We start from the raw sequence: 22,623 nt of genomic DNA on the forward strand, positions 1-22,623 counted from the left end.
ATTGAGCTGCATGAGCTGCTTGTAAATTTCGGAGATTAATACTTCGTCAGTTGCTTCATTTGCAAATATTTTCTCCCATTCTGAGGGCTGTCTTTTCGTCTTGTTTATGGTTTCCTTTGCTGTGCAAAAGCTTTTAAGTTTCATTAGGTCCCATTTGTTTATTTTTATTTCCATTTCTCTAGGAGGTGGGTCATAAAGGATCTTGCTGTTATTTATGTCATAGAGTGTTCTTCCTAAGTTTTCCTCTAAGAGTTTGATAGTGTCTGGCCTTACATTTAGGTCTTTAATCCATTTTGAGTTTATTTTTGTGTATGGTATTATGGAGTGTTCTAATTTCATTCTTTTACATGTAGCTGTCCAGTTTTCCCAGCACCACTTATTGAAGAGGCTCATTTATTAAGGGAGATGTTATGTTTCTATTTTTATTCCAGAATATATCTTTTCCATATTTAACCAAAATTAGTTTATTTCTCTATGCTTTTTCATTGAATGGTCACGAAGCATGTTCACATGGAATTACTACATGATAAGATTCATAAGTCAGTGTACTTGACTAGTCTTAGAGATGTTTAAACAAGGAGAAGTTGCTTAGTAATTGACATCTTCATCTCAGTTTTACAATTTTAGCTAGGTATCTAGATTAAATTGTGTTTTATTATTCTTTTGTTGCTAGTATTTAGTGTAGTTTCCTCCAATTTGTAGATAACACCATGTTGGCCTGAAGACAGTCATTATTTTTGTTTGAATTTTCTTTTCTAGGCTTGCAGATCAGATGAGAATGTTGAATTTTCTTCAGTGGTTTGATCTGCTAAAGGATATTTTCTCTAAGTTTACAATTTTCCTACAGAGAGTTAAGGTAAGCTTATGTGTTTATCAGTTTGTCCAGAATATCCCTAAAGTTAAGTCATCTTTCTAGATATGAAAATTAGAATAAAACAAAATTTCTTTGTTTCTGTAATTTTTCTAAAGGGTTTTAAATTAGATTTGAAGTTCTTCAGAGTATTTTGGTACCTTTTTATAATTTTGGATGATATGTTTTATTTTAAAAGAAATATGATGCTAACTTGGCATTAAATATTATACAGTAATATTTCCTTTTGTGATGCTTGAATCTCTGTAGATTACCTAGAATTACAATATTGTGAAACACTCAAAAATCTATCCCAAACCACTTAATTTTTCTAGGAATTTAATGTTGATATAATGGTATTTTTAAACATATGGTTCATATTTAAAATGCTCTACTGATGTTCTTTATTGCAGGGTTTTTTTTCATTTTTCAATCTGGAATCCATTCATGTATCATGCATTGCATTTAATTACTTTGTCCCTTTGATCAAACAACTTAATTTGAATCCAGTCATTATAAGGAAAAGAACACATGCCACACAGCATTTTTCAGAAGAAAAAATGTCACAGACTCTAATACATGTTGGTTGGGATTACCAACATGTCATAACTGTGTTTTAATAAGACAGTCATTAGGAATTACTGAGTATAACAGACTGTTTGTGAAATGTGATATTCTTTGAATTATCAGGTGTCAGTATTGTATTTATGTCCTAGTTAACATCCCTGGCATCTCCTGAGTTTCATGTTAAAAATGATCTGAGGGACTTTGGTACTTATCTGCGATATGACTTCCTTATTGACATTGACATGCTCTAAGTCACATACATAAGCTTTCCAGTCAGAGTGGGAAAAGTTTTATAAAATGTGATTCACTATACTTAATTCAGACTCCTACCAAAATGTTGATCCTATCCATTGATAGTGATAGATAGCAAACCTTTATCTGTGGATTGCACAGTAATGAGGGCTTGTTTTCACTTTTTCTTATATTCCTACCATGACCTTATCACACACAGGTCTGGTTATATAGAACTCCTACATTGCATAGTTAGAACTGGCCAACTTTTTGCCAGTTATTTTTAAGTAGCTATCTTTTAGGTTCTATATCAGTTAAACTAAGCCACATTATTATTTGATGTATGTACAATATGGGAACAGTGATCTGTCCTAATTGTAGCTTCTTATTTTCACATTTAGGCCACTTAAACTAATACTGTTGTAAAACATCTTTGAAAATGATGTTTAATCTTTAAATATAGTACTTTTTTCTTTGAAAAAGTTTGTGGTTCCTTGAGGGCATGATTTTGCTGAAAAATAATGTTAATTACAGCTGTTCATTTTTAATGAAGAATTTTTAAATAACTACAAATTGGAAAGAACCATGATGTCTAACAATAGAGGAATGGTAAAATAAGTTATGCCTGGTATATTCACTATCATGGAATATCATGCAGGCAAGGATTTTTAATGATTGAAGAAAATGCATGCATTATAACGTTAAGTTAAAAAGCAAGACAGAGACCTACTTAAATATATAGTCTGCTCTTAGCTGTGTTAGAAAGATTTTTTTACCTCTTCATCTCCATAGACCAAAGAGACAGCTTGTCTTTTTAGTGGTTATCTTTAGGTGGTAGTATTATGTATAATTTAAATTTGTGATTCATTCTTTTCTGTTTTTCCTAAGTTTTCTACAAAAAGAGGTATTACTTTTTTTTAATTGAACTATGGTTGATTTACAATGTTGTGTTAGTTTCTGGTATACAGCAAAGTGATTCAGTTATACATATATATATTCTTTTTCATATTCTTTTCCATTATAGTTTATTACAGGATATTGAATATAGTTCCCTGTACTATACAGTAGGACCGCTGTTTATCTATTTTATATATAGTAGTTTGTATTTGCTAACCCCCAAATCCTAATTTATCCCCCCGCCTGCCGCACCACCACCACCCCCTCAGCTCTTTCCCCTTTGGTAACCATAAGTTTGTTTTCTATGTCTGTGAGTCTGTTTCTGTTTTGTAAATAAGTTCATTTGTATCAGTTTTTTTAGATTCTACATATAAGTGATATCATGTGGTATGTGGTATTTGTCTTTCTCTTTCTGGCTTACTTCACTTAGTATGATAATCTTTAGGTCCATCCATGTTGCTGCAAATGACATTATTTCATTCTTTCCTACGGCTGAATAATATTCCATTGTATATATGTACCACATCTTCTTTATCCATTCATCTGTCGATGGACGTTTAGGTTGCTTCCATGTCTTGGCTATTGTAAATAGTACTGCTATGAACATTGGGTTGCATGTATCTCTTTGAATTAGAGTTTTCTCTGGATATATGCCCAGGAGTGAGACTGCTGGATTATATGGTAACTCTATTTTTAGTTTTTTAAGGAACTTCCATACTGTTCTCCATAGTGGCTGCACCAATTTACATTCCCACCGACAGTGTAGGAGGGTACCTTTTGCTCCACACTCTCTCCAGCATTTACTATTTGTAGACTTTTTGATGATGGCCACCCTGACTGGTGTAAAGTGATACCTCATTGGGGTTTTGGTTTGTATTTCTCTAATAATTAGTGATATTGAACATCTTTTCTGGTGCCTGTTGGCCATCTGTATGTCTTCTTTGGAGAAAATGTCTATTTAGATCTTCTGCCCATTTTTTAATTGGGTTGTTTGGGTTTTTTTTTTTTTTTTTTTGGATATTGACCTGTGTGAGCTGTTTGTATATTATGGAAATTAATCCCTTGTCAGTTGCATCATTTGCAAATATTTTCTCCCAGTCCATAGGTTGTCATTTCACTTTGTTTATGGTTTCCTTTGCTGTGCAAAAACTTTTAAGTTTAATTAGGTCCCATTTGTTTATTTTTGTTTTTATTTCCATTACTCTAGGAGACAGGTCCCCAAAAATATTGCTGTGATTTACAACATGTCAAAGACTGTTCTGCCTATGTTTTCTTCTAGGAGTTTTACAGTATCTGGTCCTACATTTAGTTCTTTAATCCATTTTTAGGTTTTTTTTTTATATGGTGTTAGAGAGTGTTCTCGTTTCATTCTTTTACATGTAGCTATCTAGTTTTCCCAGCACCGCTTGTTGAAGAGACTGTCTTTACTCCATTGTATATTCTTGCTGTATTTTGCCCTTTGTTGTAGATTAATTGACCATGAGTGCATGGGTTTATTTCTGGGCATTAATTGTATTTTGTATTTTTATTAGAATTCTTGTTTATTGTTTATATCCCATAGTGTAAGATGATTTGTATAGCTAAAAAAGAAAATAATCCTTAAATGCAAGCTTACATTCTTTTTTAAGAAATTTTTAACTTTTAAGTTTTCAATTTGTTATGTGGACAAATAATTCTGGACTATCATTTTAAAGACTTATGAATATGGTTACCAGATTATTTCATTCATTATTCTCAAGACTGGAAAAATTTATTTTAGCGGTTCTGGTCTTTGAACATGAACTTGACTGTAAACTGCTGCAATATGAAAGTTCAGAGAATAAATCGCGTACCTACTGTTGAATCTACTATGTATTGTAAAATCTTCTGGAAAAAAATAATCAGCAAACCTTTAAAACTGTAGGTATGGTGAAAACAGTGAAGAAGAACCCTTAAGAGAACACCTGATACACTGTATATGGAAAGTTTATTGTATTAGCTAAGATGTTATCAGTTAAAAGGGACAAAGTATTCAAATGAAACTAATTTAAACAATAAAAGAAATGCATTGGCTTGGGGAACTTAAAATAGTCCAAAACGAGGATAGGCTTCAGTTATGATGTGGTCATGGTTTTCTCCCTTAGTTTCTCTGTTTTAATTCACTTCTACCTCCTCTTTGTTGGCTTCACCTTCAAAGTAACCAACCTAATTATAGCAAAATGTCTATGTATAACAGTTTTAGGTCTTCCACATTTGTATACTCTACTTCCTAAAACAAGATTTTTTCTTCTTCAATCATCAAAGTCCTTGGTTTTAATCCACTGGGCTGATTTAGGTTACTGTGGTCAGGACAATGCTGTGCACTGCTTGCTTTGGGTCTGGATTTTCTTCTCACTTCTGAACTAATCCTGTGGCAAGGAGGTTGGGAGTATACTGTGTGGGATACGTAGGACTAACACCTGAAGCCAGAAGGTGGACTCAGTTTTGCATAGCTGTATTCCTATGGGGGAGGTATAGAATAGTTGTTGGGGAGAAAAAGACTATGTCCAAAGACCGTGACCATTTTTTATAAAAAAATTTTTTAAGAAAGAAAATCATCAAGAGAGAAGAGATAAGGAAGAAGAAAGGCAAAATGAAGATGGGGGAGAAAGCACATCAAGATTAAGACGAGACAGTAGTGAGGATTAAAAGCAGCAATGGAGGAGTGTAGCAAGGAGCAAGCTTGTGACAATAGAGAAGTGATTAATGGAGAAAGAAAATATGCAGTGTCCACAGACACTCGAAGGCTCAGAATCTCTCATATACTGTATGGAATATTGTATCACTTAGAGTGCGTTTAGTTCCAAATAACAGGAAACACAGAGTGTTTTAAACAATTAAGGGGGTTTATTAGTTCATATAACTGAAAAATAACCATAGGTAGGTCAGCCTTTAGGTGCTTGATAGAGAGGTTGATGATGTTATCAAGCCTTGGTTTTGTTTCTCTGTGTTTCTCTCAGTCTGTCTTCTGTGTATCTTCTTAGCTTTAAGCTCAGGTGGTTCCATTAGTTGATTGGACTAGCTTAGACCCTTATCCTATCTTTGGAGACTTAAAGTTGGAGTCTGCTTGCCTAGAACCATGTAGATCCTAAAAAAGAAATCAAGAGTTTTAAGAAAGGAGCAACAAATTACAAGAACGCAACCATGAACGTTAAAGTAGGAATGCAGCCCCTGTTTCTTAGTAGTCCATGAAGACATTGACTTACATAAATTTACTCTTAATTCATCTAGCTTTCAGTATTTGTTAAGTACCTCCTATGTGCCCAGTACTTACTATTCTAGGCAGTAGGATATAATATCTCATGGAGCTAACATTGTAGTGGAAAGAGACCTAGAATTAAAAAAATAAAAAGATAGTGGTAACTGTTATTTTAAAAAAACTGGTTAATGAGATAGGGTTGCTGGAAGGAGTCATAGGAGGCTTTTTTTGTTGTTTTTGATTCAGTTTTATTTATTTATTTATTTATTTTATTTTTTTGCCGTGCGGCATGAGGGATCTTAGTTCCCCTACCAGGGATCGAACCCTTGCCCCCTGCATCGGGAGCACGGAGTCTTAACCACTGGACCACCAGGGACGTCCCGGAGGCTTCTTGAGGAAGTGACAGTCGTGCAGGAACCTGAGTGATGAGAAGGAAACATGTATGCAAACATCAAGGTGAAGAACATTCCAGGCAGAGGAAACAACAAAGGCACTGAGATGGGAACAGTGGAATTTAGAAGAATAGGAAGAGAACCAGAATGTCTGGAGAGCAGTGAATGAGTGAGAAAAAGGTGTAAGATGAGGAGAGAGAGATGGATTTAAGGGTAGGTACGGTAAGGAATACGGATTGTTTTTTCCTTTTAAGAAAGCACAGCAGGACTTCCCTGGTGGTGCAGTGGTTAAGAATCCGCCTGCCAACGTAGGGGACATGGGTTTGATCCCTGGTCCGGGAAGATCCCACACATTGCGGTGCAACTAACCCCGTGCTCCACAACTACTGAGCCTGTGCTCTAGAGCCCGCGAGCCACAGCTACTGAAGCCCATGCGCCTAGAGCCCGTGCTCCTCAACAAGAGAAGCCACTGCAACGAGAAGCCCGTGCACCACAACAAAGAGTAGCCCCCGCTCGCCGCAACTAGAGAAAGCCCGTGCACAGCAGTGAAGACCCAATGCAGCCAAATCAATTAATTAATTAAAAAAGAAACCCAGTGAATATTTGTTGCATAGATGATTGGATACTGGTTGCTCTGTTCCAAACACCCCCCTTTAAAAAAAATAGAAAAGAAAGCACATCAATCAACGAATATGATCCTCTGACAGGCAAGTTTTGTTTAGTGTAACCTATTTAAGAAGTTAGAGAAATATGCAGTATATTTTAGGGAGATTTCCATTTACAAAATTAATTTGTAAATGGAGCCCTATGTCTAAGCTTTAGGGAAACATCTCTGTTGAGCAATTCTTTTTCACAATTCACCTTTACTGTGTAATAAAAGAAATTCTGATATGCATGACCTTGACTCATTTGTAAGATGTTCAAAAGTACATACACAGAGTTCACTTTTGGAACCTTTAGGTACAAAATATTTTAAATCCTTTAAAAATGTACCCTGTTTTCTTGTAGGCAACGTTAAATATCATTCACAGTGTTGTTCTCTCAGTTCTTGACAAAAACCAAAGGACTAGAGAATTGGAGGAGATTTCGCAGCAGAAGAATGCTGCAAAAGACAATTCACTGGACACAGAGGTGGCTTATTTAATCCATGAAGGCATGTTTATAAGCGATGCATTCAGTGAGAGTGAATTAACACCTATAGCAATTGACGCTACCTCTCAAAGAAATGCATCTCCAAATAGTGAGCCTTGCAGCAGTGATTCGGTATCCGAACCAGAATGTACTACTGATTCTTCATCCAGCAAAGAGCAGACATCATCCTCTGTTACTCCAGGAGCTGTGGATATTATGTGAGTATGGTGACTGCTGCCAAGTTAACAAGATTCTGAGTCATCTTATTAATGGTTCCAATAAGATTGGTTATTCAGTTTATTGAGAAACCGTGTACACTTTGGTCTTTTGGAATTTAATTTAACAAAAATAAATTAATTTTCTGAAACATGTATCTTTTTGAAAATGTATGCAAGGTAAGGAGGTGAGCATTGGAAGTAATTGAGAATTGTAGAATTTTAAGGCTGGGAAGGAACCATTTAATTAAATGCCCTCAATTTGGAGAGTTTAGATGACTTATTTAGAGTCATTAGTGGCAGAACCTGTCCTGGAACTCAGGTCAGTATTTCCTTGGTTATGTTTCTTTCTTTTACTATGTCACCTTTGTATTTTGTATATAGTGAAAATCTGTTTGAGTTACAATTTTCAGTTTTTCAGACATGAATTTCCAAGTGGGTCACACTATCTTTTTTAAACTTATTTTGAAATAATTTCAAATTTACAGAAAAGTTGTCAGCATTGTACAAAAAACTCTCATATATCCTTCACCTTGCTTCCCCAGTTAATGGTTTACCACACTGCCCTCTTTCTCCCTTCCTCTCTCTTTCTCACTCTCTTTTCGTCTCTCCTTTCTTTGTCTCTCATGTTAAAATTTTTTCTCAATCGTATGACAGTAGGTTGCAGACTTGATGTTCCAAATACTTCAGTGTATATTTCCTAAATACAATAACACTCTCTTAAATAACTACAGTATACCAATTAAAATCAAGAAAACATTGCTGCATTATTACCATCTAATGCACAGACCCCATTCAAAGTTCACCAGTTGTCCCAATAATGTTCTGAATAGGAAGAACAAAAATAAAATAGCCATTAAAATCTTTCTGGTCCAAGAACATTGTTTGTATTTTGTTATTACTAAGAATAATAAGAATTCAGTACTTTTGTTCATTTTGATGTAAGTTGGCTTATAGCCCAGGAGCTTATAAAGGTTGCAGTTATAGTGTAAAGTCAGCTATAATACCTCCCCCTCCCCACCATAAATCAATCAATCAAACCCTGAACTACATATTAATAAATTTTTTTCTTCTCTGTTCTGGCTTATATTTTCACATTTATTAGTTAGGGTTCAGTCTAAAACTGCTGTTAAAAGAGATGTAAAAACATCTGTAGCTTAAACAATATAGAATTTTGTTTCTCTCCTGTAACAATTCAGAGGTAGGAGGTCCAGAGCTGAGAAGGTAGCTCTACCATCTCATTGTGTAGCTTCCCTCTGTGTCTTAGGAGGTTTTATCATCTCATTTCAATCTGTAGCAGCAGGAAGGAGAGGACAAAGGCTGGTACTCTCCTTACTTTTTTGTTTTGTTTTAACCTTTTAATTGGAATGTGATGCACATATAGGGAAATGGACCAGTTGTAAGTGTTCAGTTCAATTTATTGTAACAAAATGAACACCCTGGTGTAATCACCAAGGTTAAGAGATAGAACATTACCAGCTCTCTAGAAGCCCCCCCTGCCACTATGCTTTCACTTTTTCCCCAAAAAAAACATTAAAACTATTGGTTTTTGCAGGTTTTAAACTTTATATAAATGGAACCATAAATGGAATCATGTTCTTTAGTCTTTAATTTCTTTCATTCCACGTTATATTTGTGATATTTTTCTAAGTAGTTGCATGCAGCAGTAGTTTATTTGTGCATAAATATTCCACTTCTGACTACACCACAATGTATTTATCATTCTGTTGTTGATGAAATTTGGATTATTTTCAGTTTGATTGTTGTGAACATTCTTGTAGATGTCTTCAGTGTACATGACGTAAGTATTTCTGTTGAATATATACCTAGGAATGAATAAGTATTGTGAATAGCCAATTTAACTACTGCCAAACAATTTCCCAAAGGATTGTACTCCTTTACAATCCTATCAGCTGTGTGGAAGCATTCCTATCACTCCACATCTTCATTCACTCTTGGTATTGTCAGTCTTTTACATTTTAGACATTTTGGTGGATATGTCACAGGTATAGTAGTTTAAATTTTTATTTCCCTGATGATTGGTAAGAGGGCACTTTTCATATATTTATTGGCTGTTTGGATATCCTCTTCTGTGAAGGCCCTATTCAAATCCTTTGCCCACTTCTCTATTGGTTTGCCTTTTATTTCTTATTGATTTATGGGAGTTCTTTATGTAGTCCCAACACAGCCCTTTGTCAGTTGTCCATACTGCAGATATCTTCTCCCACTCTGTGGGTTGACTTTTCACTCTCTTATTGGGGTCTTTGGTGAATAAAAGTTCTTAATTTTAATATCTTATGATTCAATCTTTCCTTTTATGGTTTGTGCTTTTTTTGTGTGTCCTATTTAAGAAATCTTTCCCTAACCTAAGACTTTGATGATATTCTCTTATGTTTTTTTCTGGAAGCTTTGTTGCTGTCCCTTTCACATTTAGATCCACAATCCATCTGGAATTGATTTTTGTGTATAGTGTGAGGTTGTTGTCTTTTTCCTCATGTGGATATCTTTTTAACTTCACACCATTTATTGAAAAGACTGTCTTACCCGTTGCTCTATAGTGCCACTCTTGTCTTAAATTAAATATTCATATATGTATGAGTCTGTTTCTAGATTCTGTTTTGTTCACTTGTCTGCTTTGCACCGGTACCATTAAGTAAAATTGTATTAGTTATGATCGCTTTTTTTTTTTTTTTTTGGCGGTATGCGGGCCTCTCACTGTTGCGGCCTCTCCCGTTGCGGAGCACAGGCTCCGGACGCGCAGGCTCAGCGGCCATGGCTTACGGGCCCAGCTGCTCCGTGGCATGTGGGATCCTCCCTGACCGGGGCACGAACCCGCGTCCCCTGCATCGGCAGGCGGACTCTCAACCACTGCGCCACCACGGAAACCCTATGATCGCTTTTTAATTAGTCTTAATATCTGGTCATTTCTCCTACCTTTTATTCTTCTTCCAGTATGCCCTATTTATGTTGCAAATCCATATACATTTTAGATTTGTTAGTTCCCTGTTGCTTTCACATAAATTTGTTCATGTTTTATCCTTTCTTTCTTTTTAAGAGCACAGTTCAGAATTTGCAGTCCCACATCCTAGTGGCTAGAATATTATCACATGTCTATATCTAGCTGTAAGAGAGGCTTGAGAAATAGTCTATAGCTTGTTGGCTATTTGATAGCTAAAACTATTATGGCAGAAGTGAGAAACGATATTAAAAGATAGCTAGAAATCTGCTGTACTATTTGAGATTCCTTTAAATCAAATGCAGCCTCATAGTTTTTATCCCTCCCCTCCCACCTCCACTGTGGCTTACTATACAGTCTGGAGCTTCTCTGGCTTTCCACAATGGCATGCTCCCATAGCATGATACCAGAGGTTCTGTAGGTGGTTTCTTCTGTGTTTCATAGGCACATAAATGTCTGGGAACTACCCACCCCCAAGGGGCAATGGATTGATTGAGTATATTTATACACGTGACCCTAACTAGTTCTTTCTTGTATCAAGTGTTTTTGCAGTATGTAATTGTGTCATAGATGCAGTACATGCAGAAATGATGTCTGATTTTTTATCTATGTTAGTGGTAGATTTTCCATATTTTCTTACATTATCAAAATAATCTACAACTTTGTAAGTTTATTCCAATGCAGACATGGGCACAAAAGAGTAAATAATTTCCCATGCAGGAAATGGGAAAGGAAAAATAATGGAAAGGATTAGAAAGTTTTGTAGGTTTTTAAAATTTTTTATTTTAAATTAAATTGTGGTTAAAATAAAAACATAAAAAGTTTACCTTCTTAGCCATTTCTAAGTGCACAGTCCAGTAGTGGTAAATATATTCACACTGTTGTACAACCAATCTCCAGATCTTTTTCTTCTTGCAAATGTGAAATCCTATGCACATTAAGCAACAACTCCCCATTTCCTTCCCTACCAATCCCCTGGCAACCACTCTTCTACTTTCTGTCTCCATGAGTTCAACTACTCTAGGTACTTCATATAAGTGGAATCATACAGTATTTGTCCTTTTGTTTAGCATATTGTGTTTAAGGTTCATCTATGTTGTAGTATGTGTCAGAATTTCCTTCTTTTTATAGGCTTAGTAATATTCCATTGTATGTATATACCACATTTTATCTATCTGTCAGTGGACTCTTGGATTGTTTCCATCTCTTGGCTGTTATGAATAGTGCTACTGTGAACATGGGTGTGCAAATATATCTCTTTGAGATCCTGCTTTCAGTTCGTGTGTGTACATAGCCAGAAGTAGAATTACTGGATCATGTTTGTGAGGTTTTGTTTTTTGCTTTTCCCTAGTAACGTGAAAGAGATCCATTAGACTTAAATTTTTAAAAATCTTTTTAAAAAGCAAAATTACAAACAAATAAATGATTTTTTTAGAAAACCAAACGTCCCAGGTTTTTGGATTGTCACCCTACTTTCTTAAAGACTTAAGTTGGTTTTTTTTTTTTTGCTATTTCCTGTTTATATCTTTGTGAATTGGTGGCGTATTGGTAAGAGTTCCAAATTCTTAATCATTCCCTTACTTAGGGGCAAATTTTAGAAATCCTTCAGAAAATCGAATTTACAATTGAAATAAAATTTTAACTTTGAAATTTAAGCAAACAGTTTTATGGGAGCTGGAATTGAAATAGCACTTGGACTGTTTATATAGAAGGAAATGTTGCAGTAGAAGAAGCTTATCAGATTAGAAATAGAATTAGACTAATTCTGGGTTCTAGTCCCACCCTCTTAACCTTGTGACCTTGAGTAGATCACTTAAACTTTCAAGATTCAGTATCCTCATCTGTAAAGTAGAAATTTATCTATCTTCTTCAGAGTGTGAGAACCAAGCAAGGTACTGTATCTGAGAGTGTTTTAAAAATATTTATCCATCCATTATTTTAAAGCACTGGTAAGTAAATTTAATGATATAACTTTAAAGGATAGCAGGTAATAACTTTCTTTAATACCTTAACCCAGTGAGAGTGGTGGTTTGCCTCAAATTAATATACATCAGATCCTCTTTGAAATATCTTTGAAAGTTATTTTAATTCAACTGAAACGGAGAAAAATTATACTAAGGTACTTCACTTGGTTCATGATAACACTAAACTGACTTGTTGGCACAGAATCAGTGGTCTTTATACATGCCCTGGGGAAAAATGTATAAAAAACAGGAAGTCTTACATTTCTTCCTCAAAACTGGAATAGATGCATTACATATTATAAATACTCCTATTTAATTGTAAGTTTCTTGAGAACAGTATTCCCTCCAGTGCATAGTAGTTAAGCACAGTAAATACTCAGGAAATATTAGTTTAGTTGATCTATTAATAGTCATTCATAATTATAAGTAAAAAGAGGGCCTGTTTGTTCCTTCTTTCCATTCCTTTCCTCTTGCTTCCACCATGTCATCCTAAGCACCTGTGCACAACCTGCCACAGCTACGCCCTTGTACCTAATGAGAATTTCTTTTGCTGTAGTTTTTGCAGAATTTCCAGTCAGAGTCTGAACTAAGTATTAAAAATACTACAGCAGAGAGAGAAAATTATTCTTATATAATATTAGGGTAAAATATATTTGTGTTATCTGAGCTTGTTTATGTGATACTCTACCACAAAAATAAAAGTATATGATACATCACAGAATTTTCCCTCAAATGTAAATTTTACAGCTTTTTGTTTTTTATTGGTATGTCATCTATGGTGAACAGTGTGTTCACAACTTTCCTTGACTTAATCTCTTTCTGTCATTTTCAGGGTCAATGAAGACATGAAATTAACTGACTTAGAGCTGGGAAAGCTGGCAAATAATGTCCAGGAGTTATTATATAGTGCCTCAGATATATGCCATGATCGAGCTGTCAAATTTCTCATGTCAAGAGCAAAGGTTAGTTGTTTTAATAAAATTTAGATACTTTATACATAGTAACATTATTTTGAAGATCTGAAATATATCCTTGCTTGTGTCCCTATTCCACATAATGCATATTTTGAACACTTAATAAGGTACTGGTGTGGTCTATTAAGGAGATGTTGAAATGCAAAATAATCCAAATAAAAGAAATAGAAAAAATTAAGGGCTTCCCTGGTGGCGCAGTGGTTGAGCGTCTGCCTGCCAATGTAGGGGATACGGGTTCGTGCCCCCGTCCGGGAGGATCCCACATGCCGCGAAGCGGCTGGGCCCGTGAGCCATGGCCGCTGAGCCTTCGCGTCCGGAGCCTGTGCTCTGCAACGGGAGAGGCCACAACAGTGAGAGGCCCGCGTACCCCAAAAAAAAAAAAAAAAAAAAAAAAAAAAAAATTAAGCATGCTTTTCAAATAAATGATTAAAAGACTTATTTTGAAATATAATACCTTAATAATTAATTTGAAATTAATGTTTTTATACACATATATGTGTATACCTAGCCAAATAATTTATTAAGAAAATTAGTTGTACTCCAATAGTATGAAAATTGTATAGTATGATCTGAATTTATCTGAGCTACTGTATTACAAAGGGATCAGAATAAAATTTAGACATCTTAAACTTTTTATGCTTGATTTCTGGGACTAAAGTATTGGGAAATTTCATTTAAAATTGTTTTAAAATAATTTTTAGGAATTAATACAACTATTATAAAAACAATATTTGTTTAAGTTGGTTTTATAGCTCATCCATATTTGGTGTTATACTAACTCTCATGATTTTTGTGTTATCTTTAAAATTTAGGATGGTTTTCTTGAGAAGCTAAATTCCACAGAATTCATAACACTTTCCAGATTAATGGAAACATTCATTTTAGAAACTGAACAGATCTGTGGAAGAAAAAGCATGTCATTACTTGGAGCACTTCAGAGCCAAGCTAATAAATTTGTAAACAGGTTTCATGAAGAGAGAAAAACCAAGCTCAGGTATTATTACCATGTCCATTCTGTTCTTCATTTTTTTCCCCTTTTCTTTACAAAACACAATTATATTTAAAAGAGGAAACTTCATTAATTGGCCAGTTAAAACCCCTGACAGATTTTTTTCTTTTTAATTAAAGACAGATTGTGGAATTAAAATCACATTTCTTAGCTTTTGAAAGTGTAGTTAGAATGTTTAGTTCCATTAAAGTACTTACCAGGAAGATCCTAATAGACTGACTTTTCCTTTCCCACTCAAAGTGAAGTTAATTATGTTTTACCACTCTTCCTGACTAGGCTAAGAGACATAAAAAGAGAAACATTTTCTGAAACTATTCATACTGTTTATGAATGATTTCAGTTTATTAAGGTGTTCAGCACTTTTTAAAGTCTTACGTACTAACAGGTAATGGCCATTATTATTTAAAAACTCAGTGCCTTGTATTGCATGGGCTCTACTTGAATTTAACTAAGATACATGTAGTCTTAAATATATAACAAAAGTCTTATGTACTCACTCAGCTCTTCCTTTTCTTTTCACCCAAGGAGATGGTGTTGAAATATTATTAAAGTTTATCTTCCTTTCTTTTTACTTTTGAATAGCCTCCTCTTAGACAATGAACGCTGGAAGCAAGCTGATGTTCCCGCAGAATTTCAGGATCTTGTTGATTCTATAGCAGATGGAAAGATTGCTTTACCTGAAAAAAAATCAGGGGGTATGTGTACTCTTTCACACACTCTCTTTCAATTTTATATTGTTTGTTCATTTTTTAGGAGTGCTTAATATTTCTTTAATTGATAGTGCCTCTTGGGAAGCTTAGAACTAACACTCCCAGCTTAGTAAGTAGTTGATTGGAAAAGTATGTGGTAATTTTTAATAATAATTTCCGATATTTATTGAGTATTAACCATATCCAGACACTGGACCAAGTGCTTTACATGCATTACTCCAGTTTACCCTGACAACAACCTATAATAAAGATACTATTGTTACCTTGTTTAATAGTGAGGAGGCATGAGGCTTCCAGGGGTTAAGGAATTGGGTACAAATAAAGATCTGGGATTTGAAACCAACTTTATATAATTTCATAGTTATGTTCTTAACCACTGTACTGTATTGTTTAGAGACATGTATTCTTTTATTGGACACTAGTATGCTTCTACTATGTGTCAAATGTTGAGACATAGGTAAGAGGTATAATTTTACTTTAAAAGGTCTAAGTCTGATGAAAAATGTATTTATTATCAATCACAAGTAATGTAGTAGTGATATGATAGAGAAAACCAAAATATAAAGAACTGTAGAATAAGAAAACTATGAAGGAGACTACAAAGGAAGGGCAGAGAGGTAGGACAATCCAGAAAAACACAGAAGTTAAAAAATTAGAGTTTCAAGAAGATTTTCATTTGTATCAAATGTCAATTGGGTCTCTTATGAAAGACATGCAGTGGCTAGAGATATTTTTGTATATCAGTTAAAGTGGAGTTGTCATGGGTTAATAATATAAACTTGGGCTTCCCTGGTGGCGCAGTGGTTGAGAGTCCGCCTGCCAATGCAGAGGACATGTGTTCGTGCCCCGGTCCGGGAAGATCCCACATGCTGTGGAGCGGCTGGGCCCGTGAGCCATGGCCGCTGAGCCTGCGTGTCCAGAGCCTGTGCTCCGCAACAGGAGAGGCCACAACAGTGAGAGGCCCGCGTACTGCCAAAAATAAATAAATAAAATAATAATAATAATATAAACTTATGTACAACTCATCCTGTAATGCCAGATTTGAAATTATGAAGTTTTGAATAATTTTTAAAGTGTTTTTTGTTGTTGTTTTTAATAAATTTTTATTTATTTATTTATTTATTTATGGCTGTGTTGGGTCTTCGTTGCTGAGCACAGGCTTTCTCTAGTTGCAGCAAGTGGGGGCTACTCTTCATTGTGGTGTGCAGGCATCTCATTGTGGTAGCTTCTCTTGTTGCAGAGCACTAGCTCTAGGCACGTGGGCTTCAGTAGTTGTGGCTCGCGGGCTCTAGAGAGCAGGCTCAGTAGCTGTGGTGCACAGGCTTAGTTGCTCCGCGGCATGTGGGATCTTCCTGGACTAGTGCTCCAACCAGTGTCCCCTGCAATGGCAGGTGGATTCTTAACCAATGTACCATCAGGGTAGTCCATATACCCTGCTTTTGTCTTTTGTTTTCCTCTGAGAAAGAAGAAAGGATATGCTATTAGAAATCCATTAACATTTTACTAGTTCATGCAGAGTTAAGGATCCTTGGTTATTATTCATGCATCCATCATCTATTTATTGAGTTACTAGCTACTTAGCTACGCATTGGGGAGATGAAGTTTCATGGATAGCAGTTAATATTAATTTGGTGCTTACCTGATACTAGACAGTTTTTTCTAAGCACTTTACATTGTTATCTCATTTACAGATCCATGAGCTAGACACTGTTAGTATTCCCATTTAAAAAATATGGCAACTGAGGCACAAAGAGGTTAAGCAACATGCCTAAGGTTACCTGGCTAGGAAGTGGTAGAGCTGGGATCCAACTGCAGGCAGACTGACTTTAGGGCCCTTCCTCTTAACTACTGTGCTAAGCCATTTCTCTGCAGTATTGAGAATTGGTTAAGACACAACCCCTGTCCTCAAAAAACTCAATCTGACATACAGAGTGAATTGTGATTAGAAATTATATCACACTGAATTTCTTTCCTTGAAAGAGATGAGGAAGTAGATATTTAATGTCTTAGAACAAAAGGATTTGAAGCTTAGGGAAGCATGATGACTTACTTGCGCATGGTAATCTGTTTAATTTGGCTGATTCAGGGCAGTAATCCAGTCCACTGTTCTTTTCACCTCAATATGCTGAATTTTGTTTTTTAATGATAAGAAATACCACATGCTGAAAATAAAGTAACTTTTGGATTAAAATCTTGAAAAGTAATACATAATCTCTCCATTGAATTTAGGAATTAAATTGTACTCTAAGGGTTATAATAAAGAAAAGATAACCAGTTGAAATGCTAGTTCTGCCTTTCCCAACTAATAACATTCTTTTTCCTTTACTTCTTATCGATCATCTGCCATGTGCCAGACCTAGAGGGTAGCCAGTTAATAAGCATTATCTCTTTCAGTAACAACACTGAAAGGTAGATATTGTTGTCCATGTCTAATGGATACAGATATTGAGATTCAAAAGAAGTAATTGGCCTAGTCTTGCATCCAGTAATTGGCAGTACTGGAATTCAAATCCAGATTTCTCTGATTCCAAATGCAGTATACTTTATTTACTTTGTGCTGAATTGTTTCCCAAGAAGTAGATTTATTTGCAGAAATGAGATAGTTTCAGGCCCTGAATAGGAACTTTTTCAGTTTTTTCCAGTTTAAATTTTTTATCCAATATTTTGTTTCATCTTTTACCCATGTCTCTTTATTCGCTTTACTCTCTAGCTACAGAAGAAAGGAAACCAGCTGAAGTTCTCATTGTCGAGGGACAACAGTATGCTGTTGTTGGGTGAGTGACACGTTTTTCTTCATTAGTTGAATCAAGTATTTAAAACATAGGTCTTTTAGCTACCCCTTGATGTGAATTGGAAATTTTGGATTAACAATTGTAAATCTTACAAAGAATTTTAAAGAAATTTTATGGATTCCTTTTTATTTTTCTATATTTTGTAGTATTCTGTATCCATTAGGACTACACTGGCTTAACAAAAAAAGGGGTTGGTTGATTTTTCTCATGTAACAAGAACCTAGAGGTACATAATCCAAGGGTGCTATAGTGGCTCCATGATGTTATAAGTGTCTCAAGCTCTTTCATTTTTTCCTGCAACTTTTTTAGTGTGTAGTATACAGCATAGTAGTTGAAGTTGTGAGTCAGACTGCTTAGGTTTGAGTCCCAGCAGCTCTGTTACTTTGTGGCCTTAGGCAAGTTACTCTGTGCGCCTCAGTTTCCTTATTTATAAAACAAAATGTGGACAATAGTACTGTACTTAGAATTATTGTGAAATTAAACAGGTAATTCATGTAAAGAATCTAGCACAGTTCTAGTACCTAACAAGAAGTTGATAGTTGTTGGTAGTTATTTCCATTATCATCATTTGTCATTAGGTCTTTTACCAAAAACAGTATTTCAAATTCAAGTTAACTAAGAAAAATATAAATTCCAGTGTTGTTTGTCTAGTACTATATGCCTTTTATTAAATAGGTAGTTAAGATAATATCTTCACATACTTTAATTTTAATAACACTTCATAGTTTAAATATTTTCATATATATGATCTCATTTGATCTCTACAACCATGTTGTACAATAGACATTTCAGGCATTATTGTTCCCTTTCTACAGTTAAGAGAATTGGAGCTTAGAAGTTTAAGTAGTTAATATAAAATTACCCAAATGGAGCCAGAATTAGAATAAAAATCTAGCTCCCAATATCTATACCAGAATTCTTTTTCACTTCTTTGTTTCTTGTCACTAAGTAAGTCTTTTCTGAAACAGCCATCCCTTCCAGGAAGAATGAATGATCCTCTCTTTGTAACTCTCTGTGCCTCTCTCATGGCACTTTCTGGTTAGTCTCTGAATTCCTCAAAGATGGGGATCATATCTTACCACTTTAATTTTTCTTAGCACCTAATAAGCACTCAAATAGTGTGTATAGAATTTATGCTTTTTCTCAACCTGTATATTATCCAAAACTCTGAAGTGCACCCATTGTAAGGTAAAGCTTCCATTCCTTTCTTCTCTGGAGTTCTTTTCCATTTCTGGTGGGACAGAGCTTTTTTCAACCTCCCTATAATCTTAGTCCTTCAATCTAATCATGATTTCTTTCCTTAATTACCCGTTGCAGTTAACCCTCTATATCCATGGGTTCCACATCCAACCAACCAGGGTGCAGAACCCGTGGATATAGAGGGAAGACTTTACTACGCCATTTTATATAAAGGACTTGAGCATGCATGGTTTTTGGTATCCACGTGATGTCCTGGAACCAATCCCCTGTGGATACTGAGGAAGGACTGTGTCTTATTACTCTTCCCTTGCTTGATGGAAATGGTCCCCTCTAGCTATCTGGCTTTCTTGCTCTTTAGGCAAAGAGGCTTCTGCCAAAAAATGGAACTTCCTGGCTAAAGATGGAGTATTATATCTTCAGAGAGAAAATTACAAAAGATAAGCAATGGACTCCTGCCCAGTAAAGCAGACTCTAGAACTATGCATTGGAGAGTAATATATGGTCTGACAATTAAGCTGTTATAAAGGCTAGATACTCTTCTTCTTGAATCACTGCTCTGTTCAGACTTTCATAAAACATTAGTTTACATGGATCACTCATTTCTGAGGATCTCATTGAATTTAGATGTGCTGTAATGAATGGCTCTTTCTCCCTTAGTTTCAACCTTATTTAACCTCCCAGTAGTGCCTCTTTTCAGCTTATGACATGTCCTGATAATGAGCTGATAACTTTCTCATCTTTGGAGAAGCTTTTGAGATTTACCAATAAACTTCTTAGAAGGTATATTGTTCTTAGAAGCCACAGTTTATCTTTCATCTCACTAAGAAAATCTAGACTAGGTTCCCTTCATTAATTCAACATTTATGAGGACCTACTACATAATCAGAAACACTGGTTAAGCTTTTTTCAGTGTTTCTAAATTGGCCAAGGAATGGGATACCTGCCTTATGGAAGAGACTTATCTTAGTATGACTGTCACACAGAGAGTGATGTGCTCACAACACAAAATTTAAGGAGGTACCCTTTCTCAGTGTCATGCAAGTGATTACCTTGCAATTGCACAACCCTGAAATTGAGTGCCTCCTTAATTTTACACTCTAGGATTTTCTGTTGCCTTACCCTAAGTCCCTACTCTGTTGCACTTATAGGTAAAATACATAATTTAACAGTTACCAAGATCAATATTGATTTTTATATGCCAAATCAGTTTGATTTTTCTTGTTTTGAGTGTCTACTGGGTCATCTTTCTTTTTTTGTAGAACCGTATTGCTGTTGATAAGAATTATCCTTGAATATTGCCAGTGTGTGGATAATATCCCATCTGTTACTACTGACATGCTCACTCGTCTATCAGATTTATTGAAGGTGTGTATGATTTCACTCCTATGGAAAAAATAGTTGGAAGAAGTAATTCATTAGGGCGTGAGTAGTCTTCCAACTCTAAGACATTTCGAGGTTAAGCTATCTTTAAGACATTAATTTTGTGACATTTGATTGTGGTTGAACACAACATGTTATTTGAAGGAGGCCACCTGCTTCCTTCTCACTCCACATTTAGTGATTCCTCATTACACCCATAGAGTTGTTAATGATATCGGAGACAGGAGATGATTTGTTCGTTAGGTGCTGAACATGACTGAGGCCACTTAGGTCAAAAAACCTGGACTGTTTTCAAATGTGCATGGAAGGAATTCACTGAACTTTACAAAATTCATCTCACTAAGGTTAGAGATTTTTCTTAAATCATTATTTCAGAACCATTGATGTAAAATGAAACTGTGGTGATACTGTTATTCAGCCATTTCATATTAACAGATATTTTAAACTGCTAGCCTAGAGAAAAGGCTTTATTTTTTTCAAATACCTAATCTATCAATTAATTCTGTCCCAAAATTAAGTTGTCATATTTTAGTCCAGAAAGATTTTGTTACCCTTTCGAAAGTAGGACTATCCAATTAGAATGACCAAAACAACTAGTTTTGTGAATGCCAATTAAAGATTAATTTCTGAACAACTGATTTTTAGAATTTTTCAACTTTTTCCCTACCAGACTGTAAATATTATCATTTGGGAACACCCTTTGCCTTTTTTTTTTTTTTTTTTTTTTGTCATTACATAAACAGATCCTAATTGCTCCTAGTAGAAAAACTCATTTGGTCCTTCAATGAGAGGAAAGAGGAATGTATTTTTAGAATTAACACATTGCCAGCATATAAAGAATAGTTTTTAGTAAATTGTTGGGTTTTTTTTTTCTTCCTTTGTTAGTACTTCAATTCAAGAAGTTGCCAGTTAGTTCTTGGAGCTGGTGCACTGCAAGTTGTTGGACTAAAAACAATAACTACAAAAAATTTGGGTATGGATTTTTGCATTTAATTCACATGCTGAGGCATTACAGTGATGTCACTATACTTATGTTTCATTATACCTGATGTTTTTATGCCTCTAACTAAAGCCTCTAAAAGTAGCAATGTCACTTTCTTATGTATTGCCATAACTGAAAAGTAACTTCTGGAGAAATGTTATGAGGAATTTTCACTCCAATAAATATAAGTTACTAGAAAGTTGCACTACTGCAAAAAAAATGTTAAAATGTAATATGTATGAAGTACGTATGTATATATGGGGTGAAAGGTATCTGAATGTCAGAAGAGAATCAGTTGTCCCATTAGCTTCCTCATGCCAGTACTACGCACAACTTGAGTCCATTGGAAAAGCAGCATAATTCATTACATCATTCAGTACCAACTGATTTTCTTAAACAAAAAATATGAAATATGTTGCTTTCTGTTACTGTGTTCTTCATTTATGTAATTAAACTGGGGTCTGTATAAAATTAATTGATACCTTTTACATAATTTGATAGGTAATTAAATACCTTAAATATCAGCTAATACCTTTTTTTTCTCCACGATATGTCTACCTCCCGGATCTTCAGCTCTTTCTTCACGCTGTTTGCAGTTAATCGTGCACTACATTCCTGTGATCAGGGCTCATTTTGAAGCTCGACTGCAGCCTAAGCAGTATAGTATGCTTAGGCATTTTGATCATATCACTAAGGTACCTTTCCATGTATTTTCTACTGGAGTTTCATAAATTTAACTCCATAATTGTTAAGTATTTTAGATGTGTCCCAGGGACTTTAAAATATAACGTTATTTCTCATTACAGGACTACCATGACCACATAGCTGAAATATCAGCTAAGCTTGTAGCGATAATGGATAGCTTATTTGACAAGCTGTTATCTAAGGTAATAATTTACGGAAATTATTAGGCTTTGCTTGAAAGCGTTGTGACTTTTCACAGTTGTCTAACAAATCAAAATTGTTCCGGGTTTAGGGAAAAACTCAAATGTTCAGATCACCCAAATAGGTGATATTCATTTCCTAAGGAACTTGGGGGTAGGGGTGGGGGAAGATGATTTCAAGGATGATAGAAACCCTATATAGAAGTAATTTTATATTAGCTGCATTGAAAATTATGTATCTTCAAAGCGTATTTTAGTCTGAAAGCCTTCCA

General features: G+C 35.1%; 1 protein-coding gene across 11 annotated transcripts in view; it reads left to right on the forward strand.

Annotated features, from left to right (window-relative positions):
- Positions 1 to 22,623, forward strand: part of VPS54 (VPS54 subunit of GARP complex) — a 137,429-nt gene that overhangs the window by 89,463 nt on the left and 25,343 nt on the right. For 10 of the 11 annotated variants that reach the window (XR_004521782.2, XM_033838452.2, XM_073791307.1 and 7 more), the window contains 10 exons: positions 760 to 856; positions 7,163 to 7,503; positions 13,253 to 13,382; positions 14,207 to 14,388; positions 14,986 to 15,098; positions 17,824 to 17,887; positions 20,365 to 20,470; positions 21,371 to 21,458; positions 22,041 to 22,162; positions 22,274 to 22,354. Coding sequence is in view for 9 of the 11 variants with exons in the window: in XM_033838452.2 (XP_033694343.1) it covers positions 760 to 856; positions 7,163 to 7,503; positions 13,253 to 13,382; positions 14,207 to 14,388; positions 14,986 to 15,098; positions 17,824 to 17,887; positions 20,365 to 20,470; positions 21,371 to 21,458; positions 22,041 to 22,162; positions 22,274 to 22,354 (1,324 nt within the window). In the remaining 2 variants the exon portion in view is untranslated. Of the gene's footprint in view, positions 1 to 759; positions 857 to 7,162; positions 7,504 to 13,252; positions 13,383 to 14,206; positions 14,389 to 14,985; positions 15,099 to 17,823; positions 17,888 to 20,364; positions 20,471 to 20,728; positions 20,830 to 21,370; positions 21,459 to 22,040; positions 22,163 to 22,273; positions 22,355 to 22,623 lie in introns of those variants that run through there. The other variant, XR_012325681.1, reaches the window with a different exon arrangement.

Source organism: Tursiops truncatus, chromosome 14 (assembly GCF_011762595.2).
Source record: "Tursiops truncatus isolate mTurTru1 chromosome 14, mTurTru1.mat.Y, whole genome shotgun sequence".
Lineage (NCBI taxonomy): Eukaryota > Metazoa > Chordata > Mammalia > Artiodactyla > Delphinidae > Tursiops > Tursiops truncatus.